General features: G+C 41.8%; 1 protein-coding gene across 2 annotated transcripts in view; it reads left to right on the top strand.

The window, feature by feature from the left end:
• LARP1B (La ribonucleoprotein 1B) overlaps window positions 1-16,576 on the top strand; it is a 51,210-nt gene that overhangs the window by 28,362 nt on the left and 6,272 nt on the right. Inside the window, exons 10-18 of one of the 2 annotated variants that reach the window (XM_077300328.1) lie at window positions 228-397; window positions 1,653-2,024; window positions 3,189-3,309; window positions 3,711-3,922; window positions 4,268-4,374; window positions 6,882-7,042; window positions 8,524-8,668; window positions 11,402-11,511; window positions 11,990-12,117. In XM_077300328.1, coding sequence (XP_077156443.1) covers window positions 228-397; window positions 1,653-2,024; window positions 3,189-3,309; window positions 3,711-3,922; window positions 4,268-4,374; window positions 6,882-7,042; window positions 8,524-8,668; window positions 11,402-11,511; window positions 11,990-12,117 — 1,526 coding nt within the window. Of the gene's footprint in view, window positions 1-227; window positions 398-1,652; window positions 2,025-3,185; window positions 3,310-3,710; window positions 3,923-4,267; window positions 4,375-6,881; window positions 7,043-8,523; window positions 8,669-11,401; window positions 11,512-11,989; window positions 12,118-16,576 lie in introns of both variants that reach the window. The other variant, XM_077300327.1, reaches the window with a different exon arrangement.

The following is a 16,576-nucleotide window of genomic DNA, read 5'->3' as shown; positions in this document are numbered from 1 at the left end:
CTCTTGGGCAGAAAAAGCCAGAAGGAGAGGGGTGCCCCTGCATTTGCTTTCAAGCTGGAAAAGTTTATTCCATGGCTGACCTGTACAGGCACAATAATTCCAATATGCATCTGCATAGAAAACATCAATGAACAACAGTTAAAGTTAAATCAAGTTTATTGTATGTGGCCATAGGCCATCATAAAGCCAGAAAAATAGGTAAGTACAACTTTGTTTTTTCTTTTCAGAATCTGCCCCAAGTTCTCCAAGAATGGGAAATCTAAGTACTAAGAAATGTACAGAAACTAGTAATCTTCAAACCATGTCTAAAGGATTATCTACCAGCTTGCCAGATCTGGACTCTGAACCTTGGATAGAAGTTAAAAAAAGGCATCGTCCATGCCCAACTAAGCCAAAGGTACTGTAGAATAGCTTAAGTCATGTCTTTTAAAGACACAACACAGAAAGGGCTTCATTATTAGGTAATTTCTTGGACTGTAAGAGGGATTAAGATGAATTCCCATAATTAATAATGTGATGATTAAATGAAGCCACCATAGATTGACTTTTCTGGCATATAGCTATTCCTGGAAGGTTAGCTACTTTTCAGTTAGCAAAATTGTTCCTCTGAGATCTTGAAAATCGGTTTTAGATACAGGCAGTAAACTAGATATGTTGAACGATTCATAGATCTGGTCTCCTTGTTATCTTAAATGTATGAATTAAATGATGAATCCTCACAAGACTTCCCAAGATCTTAGTTGTCATTTTGGGTTGCTGAGGCAATCCTGAAAACAGTAGAGTTACAATTTACAGGCGCAGCATTTTACATCCACTTACCAACTAACCAATAGCAAATGTGTTGAAGAAGAAGAGTTGGTTCTTATATGCCGCTTTTCTCTACCCAAAGTGGTTTACAGTCACCTTCCCTTTCCTCTCCCCACAATAGTCACCCTATTAGGTGGGTGAGGCTGAGAGAGCCCTGATATTACAGCTTGGTCAGAACAGCTTTATCAGTGCTGTGGAGAGCTCAAGGTCACCCAGCCAGATGCATGTGAGGAAATGCAGAATTGAACCTGGCTTGCCAGATTCGAATTCCACACTCCTAACCACTACACCAAACTAGCTCTCACCAAACTGGCTCTCACCCTTGGAAGTGGTAGATCCTAGCAAAGATGAAAAGGGCTTCTGGGCCAACTGGGTTAGAGCTAGGAAAGGGCCTGCATGTTCCAGTGACAGCAGTGGGAGAATTGGCAGCGTTAACTTTTAACAACTTAATATTTATTGAATTCCCACTCAAATGGTTTGGCTGCCTGTTGCTTGCTGTGGTGGATATTTTTAGACCAATAGAGTAGGGCTGATAAGAAGGAAAAATGGGAGAGAGGTTTGCAAGAGACTGCATGTGATACTTTTTCTTGCTGATGAATACAGTGAGAGAGTTCTCCTCACTTCAGATACAGTCATATGCATGACTTCAGTTTATCTTTCTTCCCTCAACCCTGGTGGTTCATTCTGCTTTGCTTTTTTCTCTTGTCCCTTCCCCAAAGTTTGCCTTGCACTTTCTTATTTTTTGTTTTTTGTTTTAATTAGCTTTGCAGTGGGCTCCTTATTTCATCGTAACTAGGGTTGTGACTTCTATTCATTGGAACTTTCATAGTTTTGTATTTTTTTAGGAACCTGTGCCTATATTTGAGGAAGTGTCAAGTCAGCAGCAACCTCTGCGGCCAGAAGAGCAAGAACAGGAAGAGCTTGACTTTTTGTTTGATGAAGAGATGACACAAATAGAAGGCCGCAAAAATACCTTCACAGAATGGTCAGATAGTGATTCAGATTATGAAATTGATGATCAGGACTTAAATAAGATTTTGATTGTAACACAGACACCACCATATATGAGAAAGCATCCTGGGGGAGATCGCACTGGTAACCATGTATCTCGGGCAAAAATTACATCAGAGCTTGCCAAAGTCATTAATGATGGCTTATACTACTATGAACAGGATTTGTGGATGGAGCAGAGTGAGAATGATTCTCTTGCTATGAAGGTAATCATATCTGAACTGTTTGACATAATTATTTTAATGAATCTGTTTCTTGCCCTAGTTTTTGTTAGCAGAGAACTGCTTTAATAAATGAGAATAAATGGGTAGGACAGTTGCCATAAATACTATAAGAAATGTATTATGCCTTAAAACTTTTTAACAGTTTTTATTCATAAACCATGTGTTTTGTTTCAGCTTATCAAGATTGGTAAATTAATGGTAAAATCATTAAGGGAAGATATCCATAAATAATAGTAGATGTTTCTTCCTTCGGCTAAATAATAAATATGGAAATTGGATGCTGGATATTTTAGTATTACTCATTTGCAGAGTAATTTTGTAATGGTTACATAACACTTTGCTTGTTTCATGCAAATTTTGAGACTTGGCTGGTTGAAGAATACTGCATAATTTTGAAAATTGAAAGGGATCCACTCTCAACAAAGGGAGAATAGGAGACTGAAAGCAAGGGAAAGGGAATAGCACCTATGTATCCAGTTTGAGAAGATTATTCACAATTCTAGTTATTTGTAGTGTTGCACCAAAGACTTTTAAAACCACTAGTATGTAGAATCTTGTTATCAAAGTATGTTTTCTGATTGCCTTGAAATGAATATGGTATGACTACGGTTTAGTGCAACCTTTCTCAACTTTTTAGTGTTGAGCAACCCTGAAACATTTTTCAAGCTTCATGAAACCTGAGAAGTGGTGCAATCATGCAGAAAGAATATGGTTGGGAAGCATAGCTATGTACATGCCCACCTGGGGCCCCTCCCCGTTCCACCTCCCAGGCTCATCATTGGCCTTTTGGGGGGGGGGAGGCATGTCAACATGACCATATATGGTCATATCACCTGATCAATGTTTAACAAATTTAAATATATTCATATATATAAATTATCTCTCACTGATTTGGAAGACCCTTCCAGGACCATCAAGAAACCCCAGGGTTTCATGAAACCCTTGATGAGAAGGTCTGATTTAGTGTGTGCTGTTGCTATCCAGTATTGGAGAGTCAGCTTGGTACAGTGGTTAAAAGTGGCAGCTTCTAATCTGCAAAGCCAAGTTTGATTTCCCAGGCCTCCATATGTAGCCAGCTGGGTGACCTTTGCAATTGAGTTGTTAATATAGATTGTTACAGATAAAAGTTTATTTTCATTTCAGCAGGAAGTTGAAAACTTTAAGAAGTTAAATCTTATTAGTAAAGAAGAGTTTGACAATCTTACACCTGAACATGTAATTGAGCCAAATCAAGAAGTCCCCCCAGGTCCTCCAAGGTCTCAACAAGGTATATATCCAGAGTTAAGCCATTTATGAGCAAAATAAAATGTTCAGGATAGTAAACAAATGCAAAATTATGGCATATATAAAGCAATAAACAATTAACTTTACATAATTTATAAATGTAGAAGAATTGAGCTTTTTTGTCAGTGGGTAGATATAAATCAGTGTGATTGAAACATTGGATTAAATTATAGTTTAAAACACTAATATGAATAACTGATTTAAATAAAATTTCTTACCTTAAAATGCATATCTACAAACAAGCATGCATACTTAATTGATTGCAGTCAGAACCTTTATATACAAACTAATTATATGATTACGTTCATATAAAGTTATGAATCCTGTTTCTGCCTTAAATAAATAAAATACAATATTTATCAATATTACATTCCTTTGGTGTAGATTTAACTGAGGAGCTAGCTTGTAAATTGTTCGGTATTCAAGATGTACCTCCAACAACAGTGGCTCGCTCGCTGCCAACAGCTGTCCCTGAGTCTCCCAGAATCTGTCCTTCCAGAACACCAAGAACTCCTCGCACACCAAGACTGCAAGATCCTACCAAAACACCTAGATTCTATCCTGTGGTTAAAGAATCAAGGTCCATTGATGTGAAGGTAACAAAAAGCGATTTACTTCAGTCCTACTGGTCTTTATTGTGAGAGGGCATAATCTCTGGAACAGTTTTAAAGGTCTTGAGGGTCAGAATTTTTCTAGTATTGAAATTATATTTATAGGTTTAGTTAAGACCATTGAATCCATAAGGAAATAATTGTAAGACACACTGAAGACCTTATGAAAGCAAGACAGTTGGGTAGTGATGCTTAACTTTATGACTTCATAATGCAGGTAATACACAATATGAAACTTTATGCAACTTCACTTTAATTAGCCTGTGATTCTCCAGAAAAGTGACTCCAGTCTCATCAGTAAAATATAATGCGATATTTTGTTTCTTACAGACACGAAGGAAAAGAAAAACACGGCACAGTACAAACCCTCCACTAGAAAGTCATGTTGGCTGGGTAATGGATTCCAAGGATCACAGACCAAGAACATCTTCTATAAGGTAATAGAAGTTCATCATATGCTAACTAAACCTAACTTTTGCATTCATAGAATTAGTGGGGAAATTTTGATTTATATAAAGTTTGGTTTGAAGAGTGGAATAAATGAAATGCGAAGGATATAAGGTATACAAAATATCTAAGGCTTGCTGTCAGTGATATAGGTCAGTTTTCCAGCATTATATTTTTCCATGGAAGAATTTTCTTTCTAAATATTTAAATATAGTTGTATCAGTCAGTAGTGGCCAAGGCTGTTATGCTGCAAATCAATCATGATAAAGTGGGCTAAATGTGGAATATCAAGCAATGACAAACCCCAGTGATTGTACATGGTATATTTGCCTTCTTTCTAAAATGTGATTTAAATTACTTATTTAAATGTGAATAGGAAAATTTTCTGATTAAAGTTTCCTGGAAAACCCACTTCACTGGCTGTGTACATTTTAAAAATTATTTTGGAGTTAATTCCTGTCTACAAAACATGTATTTTTAGTGTCGCTTACAAAAGTGAACTTAAATTAGACTTTAATTTATATCCAGCCAGTGCTGAGGCAGCTGCATTGGTTACTGATTGTAGCCCAGATCAAGTTCAAGGGTTTGGTACTACCTTTAAGGCCATTTTTGGTCTGGGCCCCACATACCTACGAGACTGCCTATCTCCTTATGCCCTCTGCAGAACCCTTCGCTCAGCAGGTGTTAACTTGTTGGTGATCCCTGGCCCTTAGGAAGTACTTTTTGCCTCTATCTGGGCCAGGGCCTTCTCGATCCTGGCCCAAACCTGGTGGAATGAGCTCCTGGAAGAGCTGAGGGCCCTGACAGAGTTATCATGGTTCTGCAGGGCCAGCAAGACAGAGTTCTTTGGCCAGGTCTTTGGTTGAGGCCAGAGAAGGGATCTGGGGCCCCTTCTGAAGGGGCTATAACAACTGCCTACACCCCTTCCAACTGCTCCCTGAGGCATGTGGTTCTGGGCAGTCCTGGGTTTTTTTTTTTGGGGGGGGAGGAGTATTTTCACTGCCGAGATAATGGTTTTATTGTGGGGATTTTACTATTTTACCTGCCACTAGCCAACTTGACCGGAAGTGGTGGACCATAAATCAGATAAATAAATATCTATATCTATCTGTTTATTGATTGGGGGGGAGTCCGGGTGGCCATCCATGAGGCGATAGAGCTGGGTGTCATCTGCATATTGATGACAACCCAGCCCAAAACTCTGAACCAGCTGGGACAGAGCGTGCATAAAGATGTTAAAGTAGGGGAGAGTACCACCCCCCTGTGGGACTCCACAAAGGAGTCGAAAGTAATTGCTCTCTGAACTTAGAAGTCCCATTTAGTCATCATAGAAATAGCCCTAAACCAAGAGTTGCCAACATTTGCTTTGAGAGCTTGTTGAAAAATATCCTGAACTACTCCCCTCTCCCCCCTGAGATTTTGTTCTGGTCTATGGACCATAGAATAGAAATGAAGATGTATCACTTAAGCATTGCAAAGAAAAATTGTATTAAATAAAATCTTTTTTAATATATATGTTAGGGGAAGAGCTTTGACCCATGTGCTGAACGGGTGTGTGTGGAGTTTTGGAAGTCCTATCAACTGCCATTTTGTTAATTGTTAATTCTATTAAAGGGGTGTTTTTAGGAGTTTTACTCTGTTTTTATCATTTTATTGTAAACCACCACAGGTCAACCGACAGCAGTGGTATAGAAATCTATAAATAAGTAAAATAAAATAAAATAAAAAACCTAGGTCCAATCTTCTCTCAGACTTTTCCTGGTTCTTTTAGGGGTTGTACAAACTACACTGTAGGAGCCAACTAGCTCCAAAAAGCTCATGAACTTTCTGTTTGTTTAAATCCAATGTTCTCCATCGTTCATGAATTTACCTAATCCCCTTTTAAAGCCATCTACACTAGTGGCCATTACCACCACTTCTTGTGGCAATAAATTCCATAAATTAACATTGTTTTATGTGAAGAAATATTTCCTTTTGTATGACCGAATCTCCTGTCTTCAACATTACTGGTTGACTCTGGATGTCTCTGAGCATTATGATACTGGTTGTTTTATTTTGTTCACTGCTACATACTTAAGTGAATAATGATGTGTACTTAACTTGGTGGAATTATCGCATATTCATATTTTTATGAACATGAATGCAATACATTCTTCCTTGGTATATACCAATCCAGAATGCAGGTGGTAATCTGCATGTTCTAATGCCTCACCTTGGCTATAACGCCCTACAAGCAAAAAGCTAACATGTCAGTGAAAAAGCTTTGCATTTAACATTTCTGTTGTATAGCACCTTTTTCTGTATTGTATAGTTTTTCATACTGGAAAACATTTAATTACTTAGTCCTTACTCCTGCATTTTGGGAGGGAGTACTATAAACGCATTTGAATTACTCTTGTTAGTGGCAGTGTATTGCACTAAATAAGAATGAACAACTTCCTGTTATCACAAGAAAGTCCTGAAGAAATCTGATAGACTTCTTTTTTATTTTCTGTAGCAGTTTAAATGCATCACCATCTGAAGGTGCACCACTGTCTGGAAGCTATGGATGTACCCCTCATTCGCTTCCAAAATTTCAGCACCCTTCTCATGAACTTCTAAGGGAAAATGGATTTACACAGCAAGTATACCACAAGTATCGCCGTAGATGCCTAAATGGTAAACACTTAGTATTTACTATTGCTGGATGCAACTAGATTTTACTATTTTCTTATTTTCTATATGTTCTTAGAAGATTAAATAAGTAATATACCCACATAGCTTTTTGCCCTTAGTTCTAGGAATTATATAACAACTGTTTATTATGTGTATTTTATTAATTGTAGCATTGTAAAAAACACATAGGTCATAGCATTGGATCAAATACATGAATATGCCAATGTTTTTTCACTTAAGTGAAAGTAAACAAAAATTTTGTTTTTAGTTACCTTCAGTATTTAGCAGAAAAAAACAACTTCTAAGCAGTAGAACAAGAGCCTCTTGTGGCGCAGAGTGGTAAGGCAGGAGACATGCAGTCTGAAAGCTCTGCCCATGAGGCTGGGAGTTCGATCCCAGCAGCCGGCTCAAGGTTGACTCAGCCTTCCATCCGAGATCAGTAAAATGAGTACCCAGCTTGCTGCTGGGGGGTAAATGGTAATGACTGGGGAAGGCACTGGCAAACCACCAGTGTCTGCCATGAAAACACTAGAGGGCGTCACTCCAAGGGTCAGACATGACCCGGTGCTTGCCTTTACCTTTACTTTTAAGCAGTAGAACATTTATTTATTAATTTTATTTATTTATTTATTATGTTTATATACCGCCCTCCCCAAAGGCTCGGGGTGATTCACATAAAATGTAGAAAACAATACAAGAAAATCCATAACATATAGATAACCATAACATTAATACTATTAACACTGATAATTGTAACAATGGTAACAGTGCAATCAGGTCCAGCAGCTGAATGTGTTGATGAATTTCTGGGAGGGAGGGAGCAGGGGCCTTGCAGGTGTTGTTGGTTACACCTTGTCTCAACCAAATGCCTGGCGGAAGAGTTCCCTTTTGCAGGCCCTGCAGAACAATTTTAGCTATTTGAAGTAGTTGAATGATTACGATTAGTTTTTTAAAAATGTAGTGGCAATTTTTGAAGTTCTTTAGTGCACTCTTAGCAGCAGCAAATGCAAGTTTTAAAGTATTAAATTTAACATGTTATTTTAACATTCCAATTAATTTGTTTCTGGAAGCAGATGTCAAGGTGTGTGTTATTTATGCTTTTATAACATAGTTTTATGAGCCTCTTGTAGCGCAGAGTGGTAAGGTTGTCTGAAAGCTCTGCCCATGAGGTTGGGAGTTCAATCCCAGCAGCTGGCTCAAGGTCAACTTAGCCTTCCATCCTTCCGAGATCGGTAAAATGAGTACCCAGCTTGCTGGGGGGTAAACGGTAAAGACTGGGGAAGGCACTGGTAAACCACCCCATATTGAGTCTGCCATGAAAACACTGGAGGGCGTCACCCCAAGGGTCAGACATGACTCAGTGTTTGCACAGGGGATACCTTTAACTTTACCTTTTAACATAGTTTAATGAATGTTGAAACTGAGTTCAGCAATTAGTAGAATTATATTTCTTAACAGTCTGTATTGTATTTTTCTTTCTTCAGAAAGGAAACGTTTGGGAATTGGTCAGTCTCAAGAAATGAACACACTTTTTCGCTTCTGGTCTTTTTTCCTTAGAGACCATTTTAATAAAAAAATGTATGAGGAATTCAGGCAACTTGCTCTAGATGATGCAAAAGAACACTACAGGTAGTATTTGATATATAATCAGATTTGTAAAGTAAGATGTATGAAAACAGTAACAGTATTAGTAGATGTTGCACTGTGTGATGCTTAGAGTAACAATTATTGAGTAACAATTTTTGGGAGGGTCAAGTTATTCTCATAATCAAGCATGTGTAGAACTAATCTATCAAAATGTGGTGACATTACCCTGGGCAGATCAAAATCTTTCTAATAATAATAATATATCTTAATAATATATCTTAATGTATCTTATATCCGCGGAGCCACAGAGCCGACAGGGGTGTCCCCCTGCTCCCACCAAAGCGTGTGGAGGGGGCCTGGCCCGCCCACTACCCCTGGCCCCTCCTCACCCCACCCCCCCGGCCTCTGCCACTTATCTCGTTGGTCCTGGTGCAAAGTGCATGTGCGCGCACTACGCCAGGGCTGCCCCGCATGCCCCGCCCCCGTGCGTTCACGGGGAACAGTGGGGCATCCTTCCCTACTGCAACGGCATGGCAGAGTAACTGCCGCCGTGCATAAAGGGTCCAGGAGTACCAAAGGCATCCAAACTTTAATAAAATCACCTACAAAATACAGTCAATACACTAAGACAATCAAACACAGGCAAAAATCTTTAATCCGCTCCTGTGGATTAAATAAAAGAGTAAGGGCTCCTGGGGAGCAGTTAGGGTGGGACCCGTCCGGGATAAAAACTCGGAGGGGTCCAATCAGGAGCCGTGAAGCGGCTCCTGATTGGGCCCCTCCGAGTGCCACTCGAGGGCCAAGTGGCCAATGGCCCACGCTGGACTGGCTGCCCAGATGCTTTGCTGCCGGGAAAGGAGCAGGGAGCCCTGCTCCTTTCCCGCCGCCGGAGCATCTCCCTTCCCTGCGCAGAGCCTGCACACCAAAGAAGCAGGGCCGCCACCTTGCGCCTCGACCGCACCACCCAATGCGGAGACTCGCCAACGATGGCTGCGGGACCTGCACGAGCCTCCCCCCCTACAGCCGTCCTCCACATGCCGTGCTTCCCATTCGCCCCGCCATAACCGTCGACACCCGGCTGCCGGGAGCCGTCAGGACGTGCCGTCAACAACAACGAGACCTCGACCCATCCCCACAGTAAGCCTGCCCAACGCCCCGGACTCCACGCCAAACACACTACCACCCTCAACCATCCGCGTCCCCAGTCCGGACACCCTCCCCCACCCATCCCCACGCCTCGCCGACATGTGCCACCCACCTCCCTTCGGCCCGGCTGCCTGCCCACTTGACCGCACTCACCCCTCTACTCCATGGCCCGTCTCCACCACGCCCGCCCGCTGCCCGAGCGACCCACACGCACAAAGCCTCTTACTGAGACTGAAACACGCATGCGCCGAGCCCCGCGTGTGCGTGCTTCCTAGCCACCAAACCCGGCCCCCTGCCCCACCCTGCTGACACACCACCCAGACGCTGACTATGACGCAGCCCTCCTGCCATCCCTCTCCGCCTGTCGCCACCACCACCCCCTCTCGCGAGCACCGCCGCAAGACCTTTCAAGCTGCCCTGATTGCTCAGGACCTCGCCAGAGCCAGCGAGCCCCGTCCCTGCTCAGACTCTACGGTAGGCGCTGCCATGAGCCCATGGAGCCCACCTACAGCCCCAAGCCCAGCCTCTGCTCCACCCACGCACATTTGAAGGACAGCGGGCTTAATTTCTAGTGTATTAATAAAAGCCATATTAACTCAGTTAAAACATCAGTTAACATCAGTTAAAACAGGAGTACAGCAAAACAATCATAACACATACCTCCAAGGCCTTGCAGAATGGCCCAATCAACTCTTTTCAGGAACTCTGCAGTTAGGAACCACCCTAAGCTAAAATAAGGTGTTCCTGGCAACTTTTGCCACTTGGTTGTCCACAAACAGCAAAGAAGAAAGACAGACCTCTACACTTGTTCTCTTTTAGAAGGCATATAATCCCATATTAGGATTAGGGCTGTGAAGGACCATAAGGAATTAGGACCATAAGGAAGGCTGAGCATCAAAGAATTGAGGTTTTTGAACTCTGGTGCTGGAAAAGACTCTTGAGAGTCCCTTGGACTGCAAACCGGTCAGTCCTAGAAGGCGAACAAACTGGTCAGTCCTAGAAGAGATCAATCCTGACTGCTCCTTAGAAGGCCAGATCCTGAAGATGAAACTCAAATACTTTGGCCACCTCATGAGAATGAAGGACTCCCTGGAGAAGAGTCTAATGCTGGGACTGGTTAAGGGCAAAAGAAGAAGGGGATGACAGAGAATGAGGTGTGGGAACTTAAATGGACTCCGGGGAATGGTAGAGGATAGGAAGGCCTGGAGGATCATTGTCCATGGGGTTGCGATGGTTCGGACACAACTTCGCACCTAACAACAACAAATCCCATATTTATCTGATACAGTAGGGCTCTTATGATCAACTTTTGTAAAGCACAGTAATTTATCCAATTTGCAATTTTTTTCTCCCTATGCTTGAAATCTTCCTCATATCTTGAGTGGCCTTTTGTAACATGATCTGTTGCACAGTGATATTCCCACAAAAGAGGAAGTCACTGGCTCTTCTTCCTCTACTTGAACTTGAATGATCATGAATAGGAGACAAGAGAAAAAATTAGGCCATGAAAACTGGTACATGTATAACTCCCTATTTCTCTTGGCTGACCTTTGTTCTCTATAGAGTATTGAAACACTGCAATCAATTGTGGATAAAAGTGTGCATTTTGTAATGTTATTTATTCAACAGGTATGGTCTGGAATGTTTGTTCCGGTTTTACAGCTATGGGCTGGAGAAAAAATTCAGGCAAGAGATCTTCAGAGATTTCCAAGAAGAAACAAAAAGAGACTATGAATCTGGTAATAACTTGTTAATGATGATCTCTTAATGACTGATGTATCTCTAGGACCTCCTATTCCCTTATATCCCTCAAAGAACATTAAGATCTTCAAAACAACATCTGCTCAGGAACCCTAGGCCAAAGGAAGTGAGAGTGTCCTCAACCAGGTCAGGGCTTTTATGACTCCGGCCCCAGCCTAGTGGAACGCTTTCCTGAGAGAGAGCTGTTCCACCAAGCTTATGGTTGGAGCCCAAAATAACCACCAAGAAGTGTTGGCCTCTCTGCTGGGAGATGGGAAAGACTGGCTCCTTAACACTTAACCCCCCCCATCTGGCATGATATTAGTTGGGGTGAAATCAGATTATGTTCTAACAATTATTGTTGTTATATTGTTTTTATGATGATGTTTACCCATTTTGAGCTATATAAAGATTATTATTATATTACTTGATTTCATAACAAATTTTTATATATCTTAATGTTATTTTCATTATTAGGTCAGCTATATGGACTTGAAAAATTTTGGGCTTATCTGAAGTATTCACAGTCTAAGACTCCACCTGTTGATGCAAAACTTCAAGAATACCTCTGTAACTTTAAAAGATTGGAAGATTTCAGAGTTGATGTAAGTAGTAAAGACTTGAGTTAGCTGAGTAATTTAAACTACCTACCCAAAAAGTAACTAAAATGTGGAAACCCAAGAGGGGATTGGATAAACATACGGAGCAGAGATCCATCAGTGACTTAATCACAGTGTATCGATGGAACATATGTCTGTTGGCATAGAATCGTATAATAATTTAATTCGAAGGGTCCATACAGGCCATCTAGTCCAACCCCCTTGCTCAATGCAGATTCAGTGTAAAGCATCCTTGACAAGTATCTATCCAGTCACTCTCAATTTTGTCCACGTCCTTTTCAAAGTGAGACCTCCAGAACTGCACACTGTACTCCAGGTGTATATAGGAGTATGACATCTTGTGATTTTGTTGTGATACCTCTGTTGATACAGCCCAAGAATGCATTTGCCTTCTTTACTGCTGCATCACACTGTCTGCCCATATTTAGCTTACAGTCTACAAGTAGCCTAAGATTTCGTTCATACACACTGCTACCCAGAAGTGCATCTCACATGCAATATGCAAGTATGCAAGCTTCTCATTTTTGTGACCCAGATGTAGAACTCTGCCTTCTCTGTATTTAATTATATCTTCTCATTTGACAACTTTTCCATCCAAAAATCCAACCTCCAGTCCTCCAGAACATTATGGGTAACCTTGTCAAAAGCCTTACTAAAAATCAGGTAAACAACTTCAACTGAGTTTCCACAATATAGTGAGTCTGTCACTGTCAAAAAGGAAACCAGGTTGGTCTAGCAGGACCTGTTGAAGACAAATCCTTGCTGACTTCCCCGGATCAACAAATTGTCCTTCAAATGTTTGCAGATTGCCCCTTTTAAACTCTGCTCCATTATCATCCCTACAATTGAGATCATGCTCACTGGCCTGTAGTTTCCCCAAGTCATCTCTCTTCCCTTTTTGAAGATTGGGATAACATTCACTCTCCTCCAGTCTTCTGGCACCTTTCCAGTCTGCCAAGCAGTCCTAAAGATGATGGACAAGGGTTCTGCAAGCTCTCCAGAAAGTTCTTATCTCTTTTTTTCGACACAGTGACCACCTTGCTGGATCAGGGGAATGCTGCGGACATAGTTTATCTGGATTTCAGTAAAGCTTTTGATAATGTTCCACATGATATTCTTGTTGACAAGTTGGTAAAATGCGGTATGGATCCTAATTCTGTCAGGTGGATTGATAACTGGCTGACAGATCGTACCCAAAGGGTAATTGTAAATGATTCAGCATCCTCTTGGAGAAGAGTGACAAGTTGAGTGCCCCAGGGATCTGTCCTGGGGTCTGTGTTGTTCAACATATTTATAAATGATTTGGATGAGGGATTAGAGGGGGTATTTATTAAATGTGCAGATGATACTAAACTGGGAGGGGTAGCAAATACAACAGAAGGTTGAATCAGAATACAGGACGATCTTGATAGGCCCGAAAACTGAGCTAAACAAAATAAAATGTAATTCAGTAGGGACAAATGTAAAGTTCTGCATTTAGGAAAACCATTTACACCAATATAGGATGGGGGAGACTTGTCTTGGCAGTAGTATGTGCAAAAAGAATATAGGAGTCCTAGAAGACCATACATTGAACATGAGTCAGCAGTGTGACTCAGTGGCTAAAAAAGCAAATGAATTTTGGGCTGTATCAAACTGAGTATCATGTCCATATCACGGGAGGTGATGGTGCTACTTTACTCTGCTCTGGTTTGGCCTCACTTGGAGTACTGTGTTCATTTTGGGGCACCACAGTTGAAGAGGGATGTAGACAAACTGGAGCATATCCAGAGGAGGGCAACAAAAATGGTGAGTGGTTTGGAGATCAAGACGTATTATGAAGAAAGGTTGGGGGACCGCAAACACGCATGCACTGCAGTTTCGCGCATGCGTGGGCCGCACAATCGCCCTCCCTACCACTGCTGGTCCGCAACCTTAGGAAGGTTGCGGACCACTGCCCTACAATATTTTTGTCTTGCTGGAATAGGTCCTGAGCATACAATAGCTCTTGTTTAAACAGAGCCCACCTGTCACTTGCTCCTTTCTCTTCCATCATTCTGGTTCCTGGAATGACTCTCATAATGTCTCTGAGTTTATTAAAGTATGCCGTACAAAAGTCTAACAGTCTATGAACTTCTTTGCTCCCCCCCATCTTATAAGAGATTCTTGGGCATGGTCCCTCCCTCCCCAGGGTCCTCACCTCCTTCACCCCATCCACCAGCTCTTGCCAGTTGGTCAGTATTAAGTTGAGTATGGCTGAGTCTCTCATAGGTACTTCCACCATTTGATAAATGAAATTTTGGGGCAGGCAGGTCAGAAAGTTGCCCAACTCAGGAGAGCAGAGTTTGTTTCCCAGCACACATCAGGGAAATGACAAGATCCTGTTGTTCAGATAGTCTATCAAGCTGCTTAAGATGGGCAGTGTCCACATCTTCACCCTGGTTAGGTGGTCTGTAGCAGATGCCAACCACTAAACTTTGTTTTTCCCTCCCTTGTCTCCATCCAGAAACTTCTCAATGAAGTGTCACTCTCCTCCTCTAGTATCTCTTGACAGGCAAGCTCTCTCCTCACATACAGCGCCATTCCACCTCCTTTTTGCCCTTTTCCATTTCTTTTGAACAACTCATATCCATCAACTACTGCATTCTCGTCATGGGAATCATTACACCAAAGTTCTTTAATGCCTACTAAATCATATCTCTTTGTCTGCATGAGAAGCTTGAGCTCTTCCTTTTTATTGCCCATGCTTTGGGCATTGGTAGATAGGCACCTGAATCCTCTTACCCTTGGTCCCGTCTTTCCCAGGCAAGCTATTGCTCTTTTCTGTCCTACATAAGAATCCCTATGTTGGATGTCTCCTTCCCCTTGTGACTTCAGTTTAAAGCTTTATTTATTTATTTATTTATTTATTTATTTATTTATTTATTTATTTGGATTTATATACCACCGTTCCCTGGTGAGCATCATACCCTGAATATAAATTCCAGATCATAACTTGTAGTTTTCTGTGATTTCTTAAATTTGGCATGTTTAGACATACTCATGTAACTTGCTGAATAATTAACCTGAATTCCCTGAGAAGTTAGAATTGTACTGTGTAAGGACTGAGCAACCCATTCAGTGTTCTTGTGCTTTCTAGATAATATTCATGATACAGTGAATAAAGAAGTAGACAGCACCATTCACTAGTGCTCCCCATGTTGTACACAAATAAATGCACATAAAATTTGTGTAACTGTCAGCCAGATACTGACTGCTAGAGCAATGCTGGACTTGGAGATCAAAAACTCATGTTGATGTATTATGTTTGATATATCTGCTTTACAGACTTTGTGATATGTATGGCATTAGAGAAGTACAGACATAATTTCAAGTAACCCTAAGTATTTGTAATCAAGAGAGGCTTAAAATGGGAATCAAAACTTCCCTGTTTTTTGATAGCTTATGATTATTATTTAATTTGTTACCCATCACTCCTGGACCAGCTCGTGGCGGGTTATAGACATCCAGTTAAAAGCCCCAATAAAACCCCATTAAAATGGACACACAAAAATATAAGATACAATAATGCACCTCCAGATGCCCTGCCTGCCCTGCTAGAGGTGGCCGCCGCCTGGACACTACAGTTCCCCAGACTATTAATTCTGGGGGACTTTAATGTCCATGCGGAATTGCCGTCTTCTGGCAACGGGCGGGACCTGGTGTCAGCCATGGCGACGCTAGGACTCTCGCAATTTGTTGTTGGCCCTACCCACCAAGGTCACACCCTGGACTTGATTTTCGGAGCAGGGTTGAGTATGGATCCGGTCACGACTACTGCCGTGCCATGGTCGGACCACTATACCCTGAAGACTCTGCTTAGGTTGCCATCTCCCCCTCAGTTGGGCGCCGAGCACATTTCAGCTCGGCCGCGGAGACTTATGGATCCAATTGGATTCCTGAATGCTCTGCAGGACCCAATGCCTCCCAGCACTTCTCTAGATGGACTGGTCAGTGACTGGCATGACAGAATGCTGACAGCCATTGATAAGATAGCTCCCAAACGCCCTCTCTGACCTCGTCTCAAGCGGGCTCCATGGTATACGGAGGAGCTCCGCCAGAAGAAACGGGAACAGAGATGGCTAGAGCGAGTTTGGAGGAAGACCCGTGACGAAGAATCTAGAACATCTTATAGAATGCAGTTAAGAGCCTATGAGATGGCGGTGAAGTCAGTGAAATGAAACTTTTACTCGACCAGCATCACGGCCGGCACAATTATTTAGGATAGTCCGATCTCTCACCACCCTCGATGAAGGGCGCCAAAATAATAGCCAATTGGACTTTAGCTGTGAGGCATTTGCAAGTCACTTCGCAGACAAAATCTCGAGGCTTCGTCGTGACCTTCCTTCAACTTTAGACACAGAAAGGGCTGCTGTGGACCAAATATCAGCATTCCTGGAGGAAACTTCAGCCCTTGACCCATTTC

The sequence above is a fragment of the Paroedura picta genome, chromosome 10 (genome assembly GCF_049243985.1).
Source record: "Paroedura picta isolate Pp20150507F chromosome 10, Ppicta_v3.0, whole genome shotgun sequence".
In the NCBI taxonomy this organism is placed as follows: Eukaryota; Metazoa; Chordata; class Lepidosauria; order Squamata; family Gekkonidae; genus Paroedura; species Paroedura picta.
This window is presented reverse-complemented; position numbering and strand designations above follow the sequence as displayed.